The sequence below is a fragment of the Lathamus discolor genome, chromosome 5 (genome assembly GCF_037157495.1).
Source record: "Lathamus discolor isolate bLatDis1 chromosome 5, bLatDis1.hap1, whole genome shotgun sequence".
NCBI classification, from domain to species: Eukaryota; Metazoa; Chordata; class Aves; order Psittaciformes; family Psittacidae; genus Lathamus; species Lathamus discolor.
Genome location: NC_088888.1, coordinates 37,463,270 through 37,486,494, shown reverse-complemented (window position 1 = coordinate 37,486,494; position 23,225 = coordinate 37,463,270). Strand labels below are relative to the sequence as shown.

Here is a 23,225-nt window from a genome sequence, read left to right as displayed (position 1 = left end):
CTTTCAAACAAGCATAATTCAAAGGCTCTCAAAACCAACAGAAATACTCCTTTCCTCCCCAAACTTCAGTGAGCTTCAGTTAAGGTCCTTTTTCATTTTTATCTTCAAAAATTTGCATAGGAATATATTCAGGGGTTGATATTTTAAAGTCTCTCGTGGCATTTTTCAATAACAAAGGGCTAAAAATGTTAAAGAAACATACTGACTAGGTAGTGACCATCAATGACAAAGCACTGTGGTGTGCTACAAGAGCTAAGTCTGCATGTCAAGCAGAAAAATATAAAAGAGCATGTGACTGACTGGGATCAACTTGAAAAGCTTGATCAGAAAGTCATTAATCGACTTCAGCCTACAGTTCCTTGCCAACAATACAGAAACAGGTGGAAAGGACCAACATCAATAGCAATCACAAAAACATTGCTCTTCTATTGCTTGTCCCACAAAATAATCTGTAAAGCTTTAAACGAATAAATATTAAAAAATGCATTAGAAGTCAGTGCAGTTTACATTTAATCACTAAAGTTAGCCCTAGCAGCACATCCCTTGCAGCAAACAGAGCTTTCTGGGTGGGCTGGTCACAACAGCACAGACCCAGGTATATTTTGTAATATCTATTTTTGACAGCTGCATGCAGTAGTTAAACTCAGCCAGTTGCCCTGGAAACTTGTTTCTGGTCAAGCCATCCTAGCAATGTAGCATTCTTTCAGTGAGGAGGGAGACCATGGAAGTTTGGAAGTTGTACTGAGTAACTAGAGACAGAGTCCAGGTTGAACTCTATCCCAGGCTCAACATCTTTGAGAATGGAAGGGTCATGAAGAATCATATAAAGACACAAGAAAACTCTGGCCAATACCCTGTTTACCGAGCATGAACAGTGTGAGAGATCTTTGAAGCAAATCAATGTATTTAAGCATACAGACACTTTTTTCCTTTTTTCTTTTTTTCCCTATTTTACAATTATCTGCTAATAAGTTGTTCAGAATTTGCTTTATAGTTCCCTGAACCTACCTTGTATTTTCAGGGTACTGGGAGTCGTCAAAATCCTGTATCACTTTGGACTGGCAAACCTTAAAGATTTAGATGCAGGATTATTTTCTACAATTCAGTATCTCAGGATTTCCATGATTCCAAAAGGCAGCAAATGATTCTGCATCAGCTGCCCTGCCATTCGACACTGGCAAAGTATGGATCTGTGTGGAAGTAGCTGTCAACAGCAAGGTAAGCTCTCAGGCAACAGGAGGACAAATGGCAAAGTGGATCCCTTTGCAGGTCGTGACAATGTGAACTTGCAATAAGTAATAATAATAATAAGGAATTAAATTATGTTGGGAAAACACACCAAAAGCAGTAAATTGCAATTACAGGCACTACCTTTTTAAAGGACTTCATTATGTTTTGAATCCCTTTCTCCTGTGGTTTACTTGTGGTATAAACACACGATACATACACACACTTCCCATCCCTCACTTCCACTCCCAATAATAGCAAAAATAAACATGAAAAATAATATTAAAAACCTCTGTATTCATTAATATTCACACCAAAGTATATGTATAGATATATCCATTAAAATTATGAACATTTCTAAATATATTTCATGTATCATACATATATTTATATGTATAATTACATATCCACAGAAGTAGTCTTGCTGTGCTAAAGCCAGCAGTAAAAGCAAAACCAGGCTTCACAATAGGACACCCATATATGCATATGTACTGGCTGTTTGGTTTGTGAATTTATTTACAACGTAACTATATAATAATAAATGCTTACTGTTCTATTGTACAAACGCAATAGTAAAGGTTTAGGTTTGTTTTTTAAATACAAAGACTGCAAATGAATACATGAAAAAAATTACACACCATGTACAGTATTTATAATTTATAAATGCAAAGTTAAGACCTCTTTAAATTATTGCACTTGCATATTTTTTGTTTTTTTTACAAAGATAGTTTATATGTATCATATATATATATATGTGTGTGTAAATATATATATATATAAAACAAATTCTTCAGCTCACTAAATGTAGTAAAGTTGAATGTTGTTACCTTGAAGTTCTTTCTTCTTCACATAACAGCCCAACCTGAATTTTGAATATATATATGAAACTACTCTACAAATCAGTTTGATCTACCCTAGAAAGCAGTCCATTATTTTAGGGTTTTTGACAGAGTATACACCCGTATTACAATCGAGCACAGTTTTTGGTCAGAAAGCAAAACAAGAGTTATGATGTGCCTTTGCTAGATTGGGATTCATAACCTAAAGTTTGAATGTGAGCTTTCTTGTGGTAGTGTGCAGAAAGCCTTTTCTGTGTTTAGAATTACTAAATTAATTTAATTAATTGTTCCACTTCACAGAACTGTTCCTATATCACAGTGTTTGAGGCAAATGCATTATTTCAAGAGGGTCATAATTTTTTTGATCATCTAACAATCTAGTTTTTAACATGAATAGTGCTATTTGCTATCCCTACAATTTTAACACTAAATGCAGTCACAGCAAACTGATCACACTATTCTAAGTTTAAACACATGAAAGAAGTCTGTGCCACATAAAAAGATGAATTACACACTGCATGTCCCCTCCAACATAAATAGTTTTTTACCACATACTTCAGCTAAGAAAACACCCATTGCACTTCTCTAACGGGCACTTAATAAATAAATAAATAATACTGCCATGAATTGAACCATTACAGCAGAATGTTGCACTACTGTCCAAAATTCATAAATTAATTATAACAATGAAATTTCTGTCAGTGCTGTAATACAATATGCAACATCTGAGTATCATGCTATGTCAACTATTTTTCTCACTTAGTGTATACCTTTCAGGCATCACTTCATAATACACTAGAAATGCTCAGACACAGTTTCAAACAGTCTGGTCTTAAAAGGGGAAAACTATTGAAATTAATAAGAAAAATAAAGCAGTTCTGGCAGTATTAAGTTTAACACCTCTAGGAGAGCAGAGATCTGTTAGTTTTTTATACATTCTTACTGATCTTAGTCAAGATCAATTCTAGCATGATAAAAATGCAAGGAAGAACGGCTTTTGGCAGTTTAACTTCATGAGCCAGATGCCTTACAGATCTACATGTCTCACACTATTTGTGAGGTCAAGTCCAGGATTTTGAACAATTCAATCTCACCATGTAATGCTGAGCAATGATTTGAGCCAGAAAATTCAAATGCAGCTTCAAAATTTTAGTATTTGGTGGGTTTGACTTTGGAAGTGCAGGTGTAAGTTTGTTTCTACAATAAACAATACATATCTGAATCTGCACTCTGTGGGCTATTTTTGTTGGTTTAGGTGCTAACAAAGAGTAACATTTTGTCATGACCTTTCTCCTTTAATGCACCAGGAAAGCAAACTAAACTGCAACCTCTGGAGCCACAATTTCTCATTCTAACAGACATTATACTCTAGCAAACATATACTTAATGTGGTCTGGATAGTTCTACCTTAGAAACAATATTTGATCAACTTTAAACATTAATAGAATAACTTATTGCCAATTTGACAAATTTGTCAGAGAAACATAAAATATTATGTGATACTGCTAAATACTTTGGATGGTGACAGAGCTAGTGAAGTTATCTTTACTATCAATGAGTAAAAGATGGATTAAAAGCTTTCCATACACACCAACATAGAGCGATAAGGAATATTTTTGCAATGCTTGTATGACCAGCATTCAAAGAGGGAAAACAACAGCAAATATACTTAACCCATGAAGGAAACAGATTCCATTCAGTTGTTGGGGGTATCTGAATTCCAGAGAGTATTTCTGTAGTCACCATAGGTATAGATAAATTCCATGTAATTTAGGAACTGTGACTTTGTCTTGAGTACTTAACAGATGAAAGGTTTCATCTGCATGATTTAGCTAAACCAGAACTGCTAAGGAGTAAAACAGAGGACACAGCATGAGATACTTTTCATTCTACTTTGGTACAATTGCTTCCGGACATTTTTTAAGTTTTGGGGTTTGTTTTTTTTTTTCCCAAAATAGTTTGCTGTGGTCAACAACAAATTTCTTGCACTTAGAATTGGTAAAGCAATCTGGAAAAAAAGTATGGCGCTGCTGCTGTGTAACATGTATCATATAACTAAAATAACTTCATATTAAATTCTTAACCTCTAATTATCTATGCAAAGGCTCCAGTGCACTTATACATGATGTGATTATCTATCACATACTGCACACATGTACAGATACCGGTATGTGCTCGACCATAACAGAAGGCAAAACTCAAGAATCCAAGTCATTTACATGAAACCCATAAGATGGCATGCTTAGAGCAAAACAGCTCAACAAACACAAGATGGAAAAAAAGAACCTATATTCTGTCTTTAAAATCACTACTATTTGTTGCAGTTACACAAACGGCCATGTTCTCACGAAGCCACAACAGTGTATTTTCTGTGAAAAAAAGCATATAGTATAGGCTGTATGTGAAAGGTTTACAAAGACTGTGTTTTCACCTACTGTGTGGATTAATACAAAGAATTTTTTCTCCTTACTTTTAAGAAAAAGATGAAGGCATATTAAGTGTTGTTGAAACACACTCTGTACAATTGCACTAAATTGAAAAGAGTGGCATTAAATGTAAGGTCTTAAAGTCTGTGCAGGAGTTTGTAAGGCTGAAGCCTACCTGTCAGCACAGAACTGTAAACACACTATTTTAGAGTACTTTTCTTCAGTCAGCTACTCTTCCTCTAAGAAAGGCAATTGTAATCCTGGAAATTTTGCTGAACTAGGGGAAAAAGGCAAACAGACAAATGGAGATGTTTTGTAATTTCACTCATCTCCAGATGGGGGAAAAGAGCAGTAGAAGACATACAGTGTTACTGTGCAACACAAAAGCTAGTCAGTACGAAAACATTTTTTGATTTATTGTGATGGTACACAACCTCTCTTATCAGACCTGACTTTTCTGACAAGGCTTTTGCTCCCAGCAGATAGCATACTTCAGGTATGTCTCTAATACCTTTTCAAATACAACTCAGCAGGTAGAAATAAAGATGATGGCTACTTAATTGTGAGCTAGGGAAGGAAATCTTTGCTGTCACATTTAAATTTTAATCTCATGCTTCTGTCACTACGGATACAAAACCTCCACCCTGAAACTCTCATATCCAGTACTTCCAGTGTTTTAAGAAAGGAGCTGTTTAGATTTATAAATCATTCTGAAGAACAAAGCACCATCACCAGTTCTTTCAATGTTTGCCTTGTCAGTGACAGACAATTTGCATCATGATGCTTGATGCTTAATGAAGTACTTTAAAACTTTAACCTGAATGTTGGTTTTCCTTTAGTTTGCAGCAAGAGAATTCACTGTAACCTAAGCATGAATTATAGTCTCCAAGGATTCTGCTGGAGTTCAAACTGATTACAAGTAGATCACACATAAACATTCACAATAGCAACGGGTATATTGTTCTATTTATAGCCAAGAACTCCCAAGTGACACTGGTGTTAAAGCCAGCCACAGTACAGTATAATAAAAGTACCATTGAAACCCTTACTAGAAAGATACAATTTAGAAGTACCCCCTAAGATTTCCCCGTCCCCCCCACCCCCCCCATCAGTTTTAAATTAAGGCCTCAGCAATGTAGCCCGTGAGATAAGGCCAGTCTTTTATATTCACAAGTTGTAAGTTCTCTTTTGATAGCTGACTCCAAAACTTCTGGGTTGTCGTTTTCCCTCTGTTCACGTTGTGTCACTGGTGTAGGTCAGGAGATTGGCTGCCAGAGTCATTTAGCTGAGGTAACTCCATGTGTGTTACCTTCCTAGGCAGATCTGCCTCTTGGTTAATCTTTTGTAACTTTCCTTTTTCCTTTTTCTTTTTTTTTTTTTTTTCAAATAAAAATGAAACAAAACAAAAAGCAATCCCCAAAACAAGAAGGGATGTTTTTCAGGTTAAAGCTATTTGTTGCTGCTGTTCAGTCATCAATCTTCACAGGAAGTGAATCTGAGGTCCCAGGAGGAAGGGACTGGGAAGGAATCCATATAAAGGCTTCCTCACCTCTTGTTACTTTCTCCCATTGGTTGAGATTGTCCCTGGAGATGTAAAAAAGTCAGAGGTAAAGCACTGTTCATAGCTTTACTGGGATTTTTTTCCTAACAATACTGTCTGCTGTACTATACTGTGAGATGTAGCTTTGTGCTATATACAAGTACATGTACGTCATCAAGCTTTTGCCATCTTTATATTATTTCATACTTCACCTTCAGTTACCCCATTCTGCAATTCTGTGTGGCTTGTACACATGCTGACTACATATAAGTCAACGTCACACATTCCCTGGAACAAGCTCTGGAGCTGGACACTAGCACCTGCTTCCATTACAAATTCCTAGCCCTCATGGCTGGATGGAAAACCCAGCTGTGATCCAAGAAGGACGTGCCTGCAGAGACCCTAAAACAGCAGTCTGGAGACAAGTAGCCTTCCAGGATTTTACCACAGCATACTTCAGCCCTTTCCAAACCCACCAGGGATCAGGACTTTTGCCAGGAAACTTCCTTCATGGGAAACCACAGAAGTGCATTAAGCCTTCTAAAACTCCTGCACATGGCCTGCCTGACAGTGTGTGTAAGATACTGGATGCCAACACCATAGTATCAACTTTCAATTACTACTGTAGTAATGATACTGTCAATCTGCTACATTTAAAGAGTATACTTACCTCAAGACACAAATTTTAGTTTCTCACAGCCTGGCCAACCTCCAATCTAAATTTTGGTTCACAAGCCACAAGATGATGAAAAAATTAACTGGCAATGTTCTAATGACCTGAAGGAGTTCAGATCCGTAATCTGACTTGCTGTACAGTAGTACTGCTCCAGTGATTTGATTTGGAAGCCTATGTTGATGATACCCAGTAGCAGACCATACTTGCAAGCTACGGTCAAATCTAGCGTTCAGTCTTCAAGTACAGAGAGAAAGAGAGCAAGCTCAACTGTTTCCATTTCATACTATCAGATACTTAGTTATCAAAACAACAGTTCTTAGACATCTTCAGTAAATAAACAAGATGATAAATGCACTAAGGTCTTATTATCGTATGTGTCATATTATCATATTTCATAGGAATTTATGTGGCAGAGCTCTCCTGATTTTTATGTCACAGCTTTGCTGAAACAGTTGATAAAACAGTGGATGATGAGCTGAAAGCACAGTGAACAGGTAAGAGAAAATGTTGCATTTCTGGGGGTGGCGGAAGGCAGCATCTGATGGAGTCTACCGAAGAAAGCTGGTGCCCTCTAGGGGAACACCTACACGATTTTCTCCAGGCAGATGGAAACCTGCTCTGCCCGCGCTCCAAGCAAGTGGAAGTCTCCAAGCAAGTGGAAGTCATGAAGCCAGCGTTAATATGGGGCTGAATCTCAGCTAATACAATCAGGCACTAAGGATCACAAACACTGAACTGGTACTATTTCTAGGTCCTGTTCCTGAAACTGGAAAAGTAATGAGGGGAATTACAGACAAAATATTTTAAAATTATATGAATTTCAGCAAGGATTGAGAGACCTGAAAGCACATGGAAAATTATTTAAAATTATGTGGTGTGAGATAAAGGGGAAAAAAAATCAATCACTTCACCCCCCGAACAAATATACTATCACAGACTTGCCACTTTAGCAGACCTGAGTATGTGGGCTACAAAACACACACAGGACTCAACACTGTAATGCAGGTGGCTGGTAGATCTACACAGAATGACAACAGAGTATTTAAAATATGGAATAAATTAACAGACAAGGAAACCTTCTCAATTCTTAGCTGCTACCTTACTTCAGAGAAATCAGGGACTGGTGCTTTTTTGTTGTTTTGTGGTTGGTTTGTTTTAAAGATGTAGATAATATGATTCATTTGCCTTTGTGTTCCCTCTGAAACCCTGGCTCCTAGTGTCTGGAGTAAACGACCAGAGGCTCTCAAAATAAAAATCTTGATGCTGACACACTGCCTTGGCTGCTTTTGCTGCTGTTATCTGCAGCTGCTGTCTACATTCCAAACAACTTGGGAATGTTTAAAATCACAGAATCAGCTAGGTTGGAAAAGACCTTTAAGATCATCAAGCCCAACCTTTACCCCAGGACTACCAAGTCCACCATGTCATCCATAGTGCATCATCTCCATATTTTTTTTTAACACTTCCAGAGAAGCTTAAATGTGGTGTTCCAAGAAGGTGCACTGCTGGTGAAGGGGTGATTCCAAATCTCTTCTGTCAGCAGCTGAGGCATCACCAAACGGGAATGAGGCTGTATTCCTGTCATCATACTGAATAACAGATACTCATGAAAAAAAAAGGTGTAGTGCAAAATCAACTATTTGAAACACTCTGGACTTACTTAAACCCTGCAATAACATATGTTTTAGTAACTGGGGAGTTGAAGTTAGTTCTGTGTACTTGATTTCCTACTCTGCATCTCCAAGTTTGAACTCTTAACACTTTCTTCTCAACCCCCTCAGACAGCAGAGGGTAATCCCAAGGCTAAGCTAAAACCATGAAACTGCTTCTCAGAAGACTTTATGCCAGGGTGGGGATTTCCAAGAAGCTCTTTAGTCTTACAGAAATCTTAAACCACATCCACACATCTATGACCCAGTGCAATCTAAATTATGGAATGCACAAGAGCAAGGTGAGGAGCTGTGTCTGTACAGAGTTGTGCCCGGTCTGGAGACTGTGTCAGTGTACCTTTCACAAGTATTATAACTATAATTTGAATACCAAGCAACAAACACCATGTCTAAAATTCGAAAAGGCCATAAAAGTCTCTGCCAGGAGTCTGATTGCTTTTATTTCAGACATCACACCTTTCTCAGAGAAACCCACTGTTGAAAAGCTATTTATGCTTCAACTTCAGAATCATGAAGAACCTTTCACCCAGAGCACATATGTGTGTGGGTGCTTGATACTCTACCATTCAACTTCAACTCTCCTAAGCTGAAAACTGAAAGATGGACCCTTAAGTATAACAAAACACTTTTGCAAATATGCCTCATTTGTATATCCATATGGCTAGAAATCAAAGGATATGATATCCGAGAACCTGGCTCCTAGGAAAAGATGCTGCGCAGCCTTAAGCACTCAACCTAGCCTCTCTAAGCCTCAGCTCCCATTAAGCAGAATAACAATGCTAACATCTGACCAAAGGTACTGGCGGACTTATGTAAATGGTTCTACAGTAAATACAAATCCATTTTAAAGACCTCCCAATTGACTGTGCTAGTAACAGAACTTTCCTGACATCCAGCGCTAAGCTTATTAATCATACAGACTCTGCAAGACATTTTCATGTTAAAAGCATGCAGATACTGATTTGGAGAGTAAAAGTACACCCGCCTGTTTACAATCAGGTAATACAAAAGAAATAAAAATTTTCACATATATAAAGCAGTTTGACAATATTTGTTAGCTTGAGTAGAGATAAATAACTTGTGATAAGCATTACTGCTTTTCTAATGGTGGGTATGATAGTTGATGCTGTTTAGTCCATGACAACAGTATAAAACTCTTTCTGACTGAAAACACAGTTACACAAAGCACAATCTGTGTTCCAGTTCCACGATTGAATAACCAACCATTTAGCTTCCAGCATCAACGCTGCTGAAGCAAAAAGCCTTCAAGCAAGGTTTAAAAAGAGAAAAAAGTTAGAAAACTTCCAAGATCTTGGACTACCTCTGAATAAAGGAGTTGGATGACTCACAACCTTGTAAAAAAAAAAAAAAAAAAAAAAAAAAAGCACTGTAAGCATTACAAGCAGTTTTGTAGTTTACTTCATGTTCTCTGATCGCGCACTGAAAGCAACTCCATTTGTCAGAGTACACATTATTCAATTATCTATATAATCAAACTATCAACACATATATATGAGGTCAACATGGCATAGGGAGTACACGTTCCTACCCTGTACTGTAAGCCTGAATTCCAAAACAGGATTTTGATGTTGATACCATTATGATAGTAACAAACTCCATGGCATTTTGAAACTAGAGAAGAGTTTAATGCTATATTGTAACTGATGGAACCACTACAATACACACTTATGAATACTTCCATATTACTTAGTTTACGGTAACAAATTACTGCCCATTATTTACCAGACATTATTACTTTCATAGCTTCTAATGACAAAAGACAATACTATAGGGATTAGTTAGCCTGACTGCACAGAAAAGATAGTCTTTGACAATTTTATTACAGTGACTGTTCCTCAAACCTGTATCCTTTTAACATCTCTTTCAAAAAGTATGCCTAGCCTTGCTTTAAGATCTTCAACTGACATTATTCCAAATGGTAAAAAAAGACATTAGCCATATTCCTTGTTTGAACCTTTGGGCTTCAAGTAGTCCTAAATTAATAGTCACTAAAGTAATAATCACTAAATTAATAAGCTTTGTCTGATCAAAAAATATACCATGAAGACAGTTACAGATTTTGATAAAGTTATTCTCTTGGATAAACTAAATACATTATGTCCAATTTTTTTTAGTCTCTCACAACTATGATCTCAAAACATTCTTTAAGCTCTTTCTTAATCTTCTCTTATTTGATAGTGTTCTTGTCTATTCTTCTTAATGTATAGATGCTATACAGGGTTCCAGCTGTGGTCCCACTAATATAATAACTACAAAGGTATAGCCTTTAATCCTACTGAATATTCCCTCCATATCTATCTAAGGGTGCCCTGCAGTGGGACCCTAGAGGGAGGTGACTATTACAGATGGCTCCTAGATAGTGTTTATCAGAAGACAGTCCTCTGTCTCTCTCACTCCTACAGATCAACATATTCTTCTTACAGCTATGTGAAACAGTGTTTGGGTGCAGATGAAATTATTTTGTTAATCACCATGTCCAGTTTCACAGAATTTTGTATATAGTGAGCATCCTTCTGTTATTTCACACAGACCACTTAGTCCACAAGATCAGGGAAGTGACAGCGCAGGTAGGCCTGCCATACAGGACGAGGGAAAAGCTCAGTGCAAGCTCATATTTAAGAATCATAAAAGAAAAAAAAAAAACACAAACAAAATAAAACAAAAAAACAATTCGGAGAGAGGTAAGAACATAGACAAACTGGCTTCTTCCCTGGATGTGACTAAAGATTACTGGCATTTTACGAACCAATTGTTCTTCTTTAGAGAATACTGATTAACCTGAAAGTGGAACATTTTCATGAAGCATACTGGTTTCAACAGAAGTTTTGTCAGGAAAGATTGCCAAGGTACAGGATATAATTATTGGACCTACTAAGAGATCCACCATCACTCAAAATAGAAGCAGCCAAATGGCTAAGGACCTGTACTTTTCCCCCAGAAGGTCTCAAGCTACATCCCAACAGATTGATAGGACAAAGTTATGCGTCTCTCTCACATCACAGTGGTACTACTCTTATGCTCCTGATTACTGAGTATTCTGGGGTTCTTTCTTTTCCTGATTTTTAATAAAGATGTTCTGTCATGAAATAAAAACACATGCCTAAACACATTTTCTTAAATGAAACAAAATTCTAGAGAATCTTAGCTGTGAGAACCACGCTGAAGTAAAAAGGACACAGAAGGAAACTGCACTGAACCAGCCTAGACAGGGTTACACAAACACTGAACCTCTTTCTCTCTAAATGCTCTCAGCATCAAACACATTTTAATCAGCTGTGTCTATAGATTTGCACTGGATAATCCCAGTCAGTAGTTACTGCCTCTGAGTTTCTGCACACATTAATGCAAGATGCATATTCCTGTTATCTGCGTGCAAATTATAAAATTTTAAGTCTGCATTTTCAGTCAAACTTGCAAAGTATGTTTGCTTTTCGTTTATCCAAGCTACAAGCTATGCAAAAACTTGCACATTTACTCACCTGCATGCCCGCAGTAGTGGCCCAGTTGGAGGAAAGATCTGTGCAAGTGTGGTGTAACATGGGATAGCTACTGCATTGTAGAACCCAATCTACAAAAAACAATGAAAACAATAGTTAAATGTTGCCAAAGTACAACACTGAAAATTAACAGTCAGCTAGCTCAAAGCTGTTGACTACTCATTCAATTACTAATTCTGTTAGTACTTCATACTTTTGCATCCAAACATCCAAATATTTTAAAACAAAACATTAATAGTGAAGTCTTTGGCAATTACAAATTGCTTATATGCCTCTCTTGTATGACTTCTATCACTCGAAGAGTCACAATGAGCTCTGGAGCTGGCCCGTTCTGTAGCACAGCATGGCATTGTGGAGTACAGGGGAGATTCTGCTGAGTGGAAAGATTTCAAGCCCACATAATCCCGCCAGATGGGGCTTTGATCAACCTGATGTAGTGGAAGGCATCCCTGCCCACGTCAGGGGGCTGGAATGAGATGATCTTTAAGGTCCCTTCCAACCCAAACTATTCTATGAATAAGATGGCTGCTCAGAACAGATTTTCTATGAGACCTTTTATTATTCAATTGAATCAATTAATTTGCTCAGGATCAGTCTGGCTTTTTGGTGTCAATAGTGGCAGGAAGTATAGAGAAATTGCTCTGCCATTTGCACCAACATTACTCTTGTGATGGTTTTTCTTGGTTTTTTGAGAAAAGTTATGCAGCATTGCCCAGTTACAGTCAGATTCTGAATTATTCCAATGTCCTCCAGAGTATGTATTTGACAGCATAATTTACTTGAGATTCTAGGGGCTCTCCACCTTCAGAAAGTTTCTAAATGGTGTCAACTGTGATCAATAATTGGTTCGCAATTTCTTTTCATGTATGAGGTCCAGTGATATTTTTTTGCCATTATCAAATAAATCTATTTAGGGAAAATCAAATAAGCACCTTTTTAATTAAATCTGTTTCATACAGGCTTAAGGGCTTATGACAGCTACCATGTCACAGCTGATTTGTAATGACACAAGGGAATTTTTAGAAAATGCTACTTAGGTATTAGCAAAGATGACAGATTAAATACAAATCCATTACAACATCACTTATTTATGCCAGATTCTTATGACAGTTACAGTAGTGCAGTATGATCGCTTTCTTTGGGCAGAGTTTTTAAATGCTTTTTAGTGAAATACCATGTAGAGCACTGTGGCAAAGCAATTGATAATAAGTCTCTTATTCAGAAATTGAAGAGCAACTCTTGTCCTCACCACCCTGAATACAGAGCTTCCTCCCATACTGCTATGTAGTCAAGTTCATTCTATACTTAAAAAAAAAGAAGATACATTTTCTGACCTAAGAACCCAACAGCCTGAGTTGAAGTAATTATGATGTAGCCAATAGGAAGAAACTGTGGCTGGTGAGAAGGCAAGGCTGCACACAGCTATGGTGTCTGCTCATCGACAAAGTTTGCTAATTCCACATAGTGCACTGTTTTCTCCCTATGTGTTTTTTCTTGTCTGTTTTGTTTTTATTTAAACCTAAGTTAATCTGCAATGCATTTCAAACTACATTCTCTCTGGAACCCCAGTATTTAGAATAAAATGTTTCTTCGAAGGTCCTGAAAGCTTTTAAGTTAAAATGGACATCAGTGAAGGAGGAAACCCCCCAAAAGTCTCAATGGATTTACGTTCTGGATAAAGCCAAGCTAATTAAAAACATTCCTTTGCAAGAGTTTCCACTTTCGACCAGAGCAAACTCACACAGATGACTTTTGTAAAAGGTTTGGATTATCTAAATAAATTATGCCATCTTGATGTGGCTAGACAGAAGGCCTAGAGTTCACTCAGGTATGAGCAAACTATTGAAGTCACTGCAGGAAATGCAGTGCATGTTTATACTAAAGATGTATAAGCAAGAGGAATGAGGAAAATATCTTTTCTTTCTGAAATTAACTGCTTCATAAAAATACTCATTCTTTTTGTTAGAGCCCAAGTAAACAGATGATAATGCTTTATTAAACTCTTCAGTCTCTACATAAACAAAGGAATGACTGCTTATATATGTCCTAAATCTCACATTTTCCTGTAATGCTGATTTAAGATACAGTAGCTACAACTATACTACTGAAGTTATCTTTTAGCATCCTATTTTCCTTAATATTTTACTGTTATACGATTCAGAATGATGAAACAGAGCACAAACTAAAATAGAATGTGATGAAGACAGTACCTGGAAAAACGGTCATAGTGTTTTAAAGAGGAAAAAAAAATTTTTTATGTCTTAGATCTGTACTTTTGCCCAATTAACAATTCCTTTACAAATGCCAAGATTACTATATACTATAGTATTTTGTACTTTTCAAGATATTTAATTATAACTAATAAAACGTGGAAAAAATAAACCAAATGGAGAAAAATGTTTCTTCTTTTTTTAGGCTTATAATAAACACAAATTTAGTACATAAACTGAAAATTCCTTACTATAATAAAGAACAGGTTTTAGGCTAAAATATGGTAGAGCGCATAAAGTTAAGTTTCAGAATACAAAAATTTCTATAGTTTGTTATGGAATAACTTATTGAGCAATTAATCCACAGAGATTTTGTGACACTTTGCAATTTCTATTTTAAATATTATTGCTTTGTGAGTGCTAACTACTGACAAAGCACCAGAGGCCTCTCAAATAAAAAAAAAAAAAAACAACAACCTTATACATATATATGGATATGAATGCCTCATGCACAAATTAAATTTATTTTTCTCTGCTCGGACAATCGAAGGACAAGCTACCTTTTCCATTTACCCCAGAAAGTTGAGACCCTCAAATTTATGTTTACAGAATACCATCTTCCCTAGAGAAAACATAAAAAAAAGCAGTCATGCTGGGGTAAAGGTTGGACTTGATGATCTTAAAGGTCTTTTCCAACCTAGCTGATCCTGTGATTTCTGCACACTTGTGCACAGGAGCATCAGTACCCAAAGATTTTGAAAAACAGAAAACTGAGGCTCTTAGTAATACACCCCTTATTGCTTATCCTCAAGAAACTCTCCACATTATTCTTTTGAAATATGAACCTGAATATTTTAATCAGGAACAGGTGACAAAGTTCATTTTGCATTCAGGATAAAACAGAAAAACCTCTTAGGTTAAGGGCTGAAGCAACCACTTACTAAGTTGAGAAAGTATTATTGACACTTCTCAAAATCATAGGCGATTGTGGTTTTAGCTAGAGCTAGAAGTACAAAGAATGGAACAAATGACAGCAGCGAAGAACACATTGCCATTTATGTAAACATTTTAAAACAAGTTTTCCACTACTACATAAAATTTTAACCCTGTTGGGGTCACAGAACACAGAATTCGACAGCCCACATAAACTAACAGCAAATGCAATATTCACTAATTTATAAAATGTTTTTTCTATACATGTTTCATTAATACTACAAACGTATCATTTTACTGAGAGAATTCATACCTGACCCTGAGGGACTTCATCCTTTTTGTCTCTGTCCATCATAGGAATAGGTTGAATACCCGTTTTCTTCATTTCATCACCCTGGAGAAAAGCAGAGAGAGAGATTAGCAAAACGAAAGTCAAGACTACTGAGATTTCAATTGATTTCCATTGTCTATTGTATGCCACTCTAAAAATCCAGAATTTAAAATAATGTGTGGTACCAGTCTAAGACAATGTCAGAAAACTGCCTAAGGAGGGGCTCGTTTTATACATTCACCTAAATGATAACGTAATTAGCAGATTCTGAAAGTGAAGGTTTTGAGTCAATGTACACATATTTTCCTTGTTTCCAAGAGTGTCTCCATAATAAAAAGCAACTGGAAGAATAAAATCAAAGAAATCATTCTATTCTATTATTTTCTATTCATAGCTAGTCTCATCTTTCAAAGCATCACTTGTTGAAAGCATTATAATACAATGACCAGTAGAACACAACTTACCCATCCAAGGAAAAGCTGAGTAAAACAAAGAAATTTACAATGCGCCCACTTTGTCAACAATCCATCTTTTCTGACCATGCTGCTTTGAAGAAGCTGCTATCAAACAACCTTCTTTTCTTTAAGTACATTATCCCTCTACATTTATAAGAGGAATACTGGGAAAGACATAGCATATCCAAAGACCAGATACATGTAATGACCAGGAGAAAGGTGTCTCCTTATGTTTCACCCATTACCAGCAGAGCAGCTACAACACATTTCTGAACGCTACACTGGATCTCCACACAATTACTTCTTAAAAATCTGTAAGTAGCTAGCTACTTTCTGTAACAATTTGAAGTTTTCCAAGTCTTATGCCTCAATGGCATAGTCAAAACAACACAGATGTTTAATCCTGAGGTTATCAAGGCAGCTATAGTCGTAGCAATGGTTGCTTTTGGATAATGAGATTCGAAACTCAATGTGAACTTCAAACTGCTGACCTTATGTACTGGGTTTGCGTGGTGAGGTTTTGGTAGGGGGGTGGAGGAAGCTTAATTAGGGAGAACACTTATCCAGGATAACTGCATATACAGTATTTGCTTATCTGTGTCCTTTAATGTGAGATTCAGCTTACAAAGGTTTAGCTATTTGAAAGCTTGGGATGTTCCCTAAATCCATGTTCGATGTTTCTGCTACAGTTAGTGAAGGCATCTACAGAAGACAACTTATTACATCTTTATCGTAAGATTTTTATCAGACCACGTTTCAAGTGCCAACATGCCCTTCCAAGGGAGGATTCTGGCCCCTTTACCTGAAGAGAAGTTCACAATAGAATAAATTGATTCTGGTCTGAGAAAAATGTCTTTCTGTTTGACTGTCTTGCAGCTACCTTGAGTGTAGAAAAAACAGAGGCTTTTGGAAGTCAATTCACTCTTGTATACTTGCCTCAACATCACCTATAACTATGATCCTGCTCAATTAACCAACAAGAGATTTCTCTCACCTAGTGAGAGAGGCTAGAATCATTGAGTCTAGCCTGTCACACATTTTACTGTTGAAAGGAACAACAGAAAAGGCCTCGTTCCTCAGCTGATAAAAAGATGCCTGAAACAATTCCAAGCACAGAAACACAGTGGATTGTTATTTAGGAACTGTAAACAAATTTTGGTTTTATGTGCCCCCAGTAATTTTTTTTTTTTTTTTCATTTGCTTGAAGTACTGCAATTGACTGGTCTAAGACTGTCTGCAGCTACCATTGTTTCAATGATAAGAACCTCAACACTAAACCATTTAGCATTGTATGATTTTAAGCTTGTTTATGACCTGAGAAGCACTTGAAGCCAAAGCTTTGAGGAAGCTGTTCAGCCTCTGACTGATTATGCCAAAAGTGAACAAAGCTCAGATTTATGTTCACCATTTCACCTTGAAAGTAAAAGGTATCACAGAATCACAGAATGGTTTTGGCTGGAAGGGACCTCTTGAGACCATCCAATCCATTCCACACACCTATCCCAGCAGGATCAGCTAAAGCAGGTGATTCAGGGCTGTGCCCAGTCAGGTTTTAAGTATCTCCAGTGGTGGAGACTCCACAACCCCTCTGGGCAATCTGTGCTACTGGTCAACCACCCTCACAGTAGAAAAGTATTACATTTAGATGGCACAAGTGCACTAGAAACACAAGTGTTTTCTCAAGCTCAGTACCCATGAACACCTATATGACACACGGTTATAAAATATACCTCACAGTTATGATCATGATCAGAAAGTTCAAGTTGAAGTTTTAAGCAGTTTGCGTCATACTTGCAGTACGGTTTTAAGCGGCTTAGTAAGTCTCTTAAAAAAGTACCGGTTAATGACTGCCTAGTGTCTCGTATCTCACCAAAAACCCCAAATCGCAGCAGTTAAATCTTATACAAGCTTGTAATCCTATATAATAGATCAGCAAATGTATTATTTTGCTTGAGTTGCAGTACTGTGGGAAAGCTTCATGCTGAGTGATATCAAGGCAGATCTTGTCTGGAAACCCTAGCTATACTGGGCTTTGATCAATGAAAAAAGATCAGTGTGGCATACCAAACAATTGCTGCAACCTCTTCTGCAGTTATTGTTTTAGTTAATAATTACACAAAGATGAAATATAAAACCACTCTGATATTAAGATTCCGAACTCAAGTAGCAACTAGATGCAACTTTCTATCCTACTTTTAGAACTAACCATTTAATCTAGTCAAGTATACTTTTCTAGAGTTTACCTTTTTTTCATAGAATCATAGAATTGTAGAATAGTTAGGGTTGGAAAGGACCTTAAAATCTTCTAGTTCCAACCCCCCTGCCATGGGCAGGGACACCTTATACTAAACCATGACACCCAAGGCTTCATCCAACCTGGCCTTGAACACTGCCAGGGATGGAGCATTCACAACCTCCCTGGGCAACCCATTCCAGTGCTTCAGCACCCTAACAGTAAAGAATTTCCTCCTTATATCCAATCTAAACTTCCCCCAGTCTCTACAGTGAAACACAATCTAAACTTCCTTTTGGTTTAGCTTTCCCAGGGTTTTCTCTGTATCTGTCTCCAGCTTTCCAATTTCCAAGAGTATTTAGACCTGTGGCAGGATTTGTCAGACATTCTGAGTGGATCACAATGCATTAAACTTCTGCCATGTGTCAATCAACCTCTTCTTAAAGAGGATTCAGTAAGACATTAATTGAACAATTCAATTTCTGTCAGTAACTTCTAATTTACATGTGCTCCATGAAGTAGCAATATAACAAGATCCACTTTTATTAACTCATCCTTGGATTACAAAACAGGTTAAAGCAGGGTCAATTATGCCCATAATTCCACCTTTCCAATTGTTGATTAGGAAAAATCAGGTGGCTCATTCCTTCTCCACTGAGTTCACAAAATTCGCATTAAAAACTTTATTATTTGTAAGCAAAAAAGTTGAGTATGTAATCAGTGGGGCACATCAACATTATACCTCCATTTCCAGTGCTGACATTTTAGAAAGTAAGTACTGAAATTAGATCTTTGAGCTTATACAGTTTGCATTTTTCAAATATTTTATTATTGTCCAAGCTGTTCAAAATTAAGTTAATGAAAACATGTGGATATTCACAAAAAAACCACCCACAAGCCATGCACATCTTGAATTTCATAATGAACATGCACCAGGCAGGACAACAACCTCCATGCTATATGCATGCTACATCAGTGCAAAACAGAAATGAGTCCACTGGATTCTGCAGACTTCCACAGGGCACATCACAGAAAAGAACATTTCATCATACAGATGTGCAATAGAAGTTCTAAAAATACAGCATATCTTTCAGGAACTGTGTAATTCAAGTCTACGCCATACCCTCACAACATATTCCCCTTCCCCAAAGGAGTCAGTTCTACTTCAAAACTTAAACAATTAGAACATTTACTCCTCAGTGTGTAAGACACATGAGAGACTGCATCTTTATTTACGAACACGATTACAATAGCACAGCTCAATGCTTTGTTTCAATTCTCAGTATATCTTACCTGAGGTGTAACTTTCAGTATACTAAAAAGTAAGCTCTCCCTGAAACCCAGTTGTTGAGCTGGCTCACAAAGAAAATTCAAATGGTCAGAACAATTTTAAAGTTTGTCATATTTGCCTTAGCATTTCCTGGCCTCATAACACCTTTGCACATGTGTTTCAAGGCAGACGACCTGGAAGCCGGTGTCATATTTTGTATTTCTAGAATACAAAGAGACCCCTTACAAAATTACGGTTGACTCAAAAAACCTGACAGATTTTATTCTGTGTTCTGTTGCTTGGTCATTTTATGTTAGGACTTACTTTCCAAATCCATCTTTAATGGAGAGAAAAAAGGCTGCCTAAAATTATGAATCTAACTCAGCTCTTTAAATAGTTTCAGAGGAAACAACAAAACACATGCATGCACCAGTGAACACTCTTTAAAACAAGCACACTAAGATACTGATTGAAAAATGCTTATGGTTGCTTTTTTCTTCTTGGATACTTCCATTTATAAAGACAGCAAACAAAAGAAACACATACCTCAGCCCAGAACTCCGCATATATATCATTGGCCGTCAGCCTGGTAACTGGCCATAACTTTGTTACAGAACACAAATCACAAGCCGTCATCATCAGACCAATAACTCTATCTCTAAAATAAAATAAGATTAAATGGTAAGTTTGGTAAAGAAGTTATGATCACACTGCAAAGCTTTTGTTTGCCCGTCCTAAGTTCAACTGGCATTAAAGTATACGTACTGCAAAATTTCTCTCACCTTACTTGTTTCTTCCTCACTTACTAATGATTCATTGATAAGGCATCACACAAACTGCGTATTACGTTCCCTGCAGTATCTCTGCACTGTTTTCAACCTGAGTTCATTGACCATCATCTGCACAATCACATTCACAGAAAAGTACGCAAGAATGTCTGTCTGTTAAAACATTCACACGCCCCTCCTTAATTTTCTGAAAATACAGTACAAGTCTATAAAAAGAAAGATGGCATTTCCTACTGCTGCATTTCTTTGTTGCTTACAGAGAAAGGAACACGTGGTCCAAACAAGAGGAAAAACTGCTTCTGAACCTATCTCAAGGTACTCTGTCATTGTTTTGTTGGAATGAATTCCAACCCTGACAGAACAAGAATTCTATACATAACTCCGTCTTGTACACCAACAAATCTGTCCACACAATAACTGTGAACACTGTCAGTAGGATTATAATCATCATCAGAATAATTGATAGATAAATGCCAAAGTGCTATTATTCCCCTAAGTTAAGAAAAAGAATAGATCAGCCACATAATGTTGAAATTTAGCATTCCATTGCATGTACAGGTACCAACTAGATGTCTTGGATTCTTTAGCCACCCTACCAACTGATGTCCTGTCTCTGAGCACATTGGCTTTACAATGAAAATGCTCCGAGGACAGGTAAGATTAAAAAAAATATATATATAAACCTAACAATATTCAACCACATACTAATTAGTTGTCATGCTATTTAAATTTTATGAACCCTAAATTTAAAATTTCTGGTACATTTCATTATCAGGAGCTACTATATCTTCATCTTTTAAAGATCTTGAGTTTTATTCAATTCTGATAAGCTTCAGTACTGTACTGGGAAATAAGCATTTAAAAACTCTCCTTCCTACAGTCTTGTAATAATTTACTCGAAACTACTGGCAAAATCCTGTAAAACTCTTCTGAAAGAAGACCCAAGTACCCAAGTTCCTTTTGAAAAGAAATCAAAATCCTGACTCATTATTTTGCCTAATTTTCCTCTGTATTAGATTAATGACAGGATTGACTTTCCAGAAAGCAGCTCTGAAGGGCTGCACGAGCACTTTAATGAAGTCTGTTATGAGACACATCACTTGTCCAGAGTGCACTCTATTTTGCTTATGTGGACAGAGAGAGTCATGTATTTATGAATATGCACTTGTACATTTTTAAAACTTAGAGCTATCTTCACTCACAAAGGTTGAGATCTGAGCAGAATTCTTTCCAAAAATGCATGCTGACAGAATAACAAAAATATTGACATAAAAATAAATCTAAGTATTACTGCACTATATGTTTTTCCCCACTACCCAACTGTCTGTGCACTAACATTCCTCTGCAGAAAATCTGACACCGAACTGTGTGGATGACAGCCAAAGGCAGAGATACGCAAATATAAAAGAATGGAAAATACTGTTACATACTGGGAATTTTATACACAGTTGTGATATGTAAGAAAATTGTTGTGTACACAGAAATGTTTGTTTTGTTTTCTAATTTTCTAATGCCATAGTGATCTAATAGTGGTTTGCTGCTTTACCTGTGTGCTTGGTTCTTAAGGTTTAATGCTCCCGTCTGATGCAGCTCTTCAAGCTGTTTTCTATTTCCAAAATACAGGGCAAGGTCTGTGGCAATGATGGCTTTCCTGATGATCTCAAGTACTTGCTCATATTCACTGGAGCTCAGATTGGAGAAGACATTGTGCCCTTCCAGCTATGAAAAAGTAAAAAAACAATAAAAAGCACAAGCTCTAATTCTGAGATGATTTCAGTCTTTACTTCACGAGACAGGTTACAATGGTTTTACAGCCCAGTGACAATTTCTGTTGTAAATTCAAATGCTGACAGCCTGAAATTCCCTTTTTTATCTTTCCTTTTTAAATGCTGTTATGGAACTTACGACTAAGCTACTGATTTGGTTTTGGACTGACCTTCTGAAGACTAAAGGTATTAATAGAGCAAAATGCTAGCATTTTCTTCCCTGATTTATAAACACTACAGACACAGCACTCCTATTAGTTTGGGAACTTGTGATTCAGTCCTGATCCAGAGTACTGCTGCACTGCCAAGCTGATCAACTGAGTGTCTGATTCACTCTGAAGTACAATTTCAATACTGCATAACACATAATACGGATGAGGAAATATCCAAGTTACAGTACCAAAATAATTTTGTTTTCATCGTGTTCCAAATGAAATGTGCCTGAAATTGCTGCATTTACTGATACAATTTTCTCTATAGAAATAAAGTTAATTACAGTATTTTAATGTATACGAACATTTAGGGGAAAAAGCTGCTTTGTTCAACCATGAGTTGACTGACTCATAAACTAAAGACAATGGTTTCCACTACTCTTGGAACACGCTACTGTCATCCCTTTTCCATTTCCAGTATGCATTATTGAGCATTTAACTGACAATATCCATGTACTGTGATCATTCATGAAGCTGTATCATATTTTGAAAAGTCAACACTATTCACTGTCTCTAGGATTTGGAAAGCAATCTGTCAAAAGCATTCCTACTGTTGAGAGGAAACAGAGAAAACCAGGAAAGAATGAGCCAGCCATATTAAGGTGTGCACATTCACAAATAGAAAATATTATTAGAATATACCAAATGCAGATGTGTTTTGACATTTAATTGGCATTTGGGCTGAAGCTCATAAAAAAGTTTCCCTGACTTTGTGAAGCATTTACATAATTTGTTCAAAATAAATCCTCTATAGTACAAATAGGCTTGGTTTCTCTCACCAACCGGAACATAAATGTCACTTTCCAACATTTTTACTTGGACAAGTAGATTTATTGTGAATAATAAATAAAAAATACAATCCCTCTATGTCTCAATGCCCCTCTGACACACTCCAAAGCCATAGAACATGATGCTTAAGAAACAAATTCAGAACATTTTAACCCATCATCAATGCTTTGGGAGCATTACTCCTAGCTTTCATTATTTAGGGTTCTGGGAAGCTTTGCCTTCCCAACCATGCTGCCTAGCACAAGAACAGGCTATTTTTCCTAATATTTAAAGAATTATTCTAGATTCAATTATTTAGGCTTTAGAAGCTGTACTATCAAAAAGATCACTGTGACAGCTTTT

General features: G+C 36.8%; 1 protein-coding gene across 1 annotated transcript in view; it reads right to left on the bottom strand.

Moving 5' to 3' along the window:
- Positions 1-5,604: 5,604 nt before the first annotated feature.
- Positions 5,605-23,225, bottom strand: part of PDE10A (phosphodiesterase 10A) — a 336,032-nt gene continuing 318,411 nt past the window's right edge. Inside the window, exons 21-25 of the mRNA XM_065680432.1 lie at positions 21,663-21,835; positions 19,875-19,986; positions 15,353-15,433; positions 11,879-11,967; positions 5,605-6,076 (exon numbers count right to left, since the gene is read on the bottom strand). Coding sequence (XP_065536504.1) covers positions 5,959-6,076; positions 11,879-11,967; positions 15,353-15,433; positions 19,875-19,986; positions 21,663-21,835 — 573 coding nt within the window. The 3' untranslated portion in view covers positions 5,605-5,958. The remainder of the gene's footprint in view (positions 6,077-11,878; positions 11,968-15,352; positions 15,434-19,874; positions 19,987-21,662; positions 21,836-23,225) is intronic.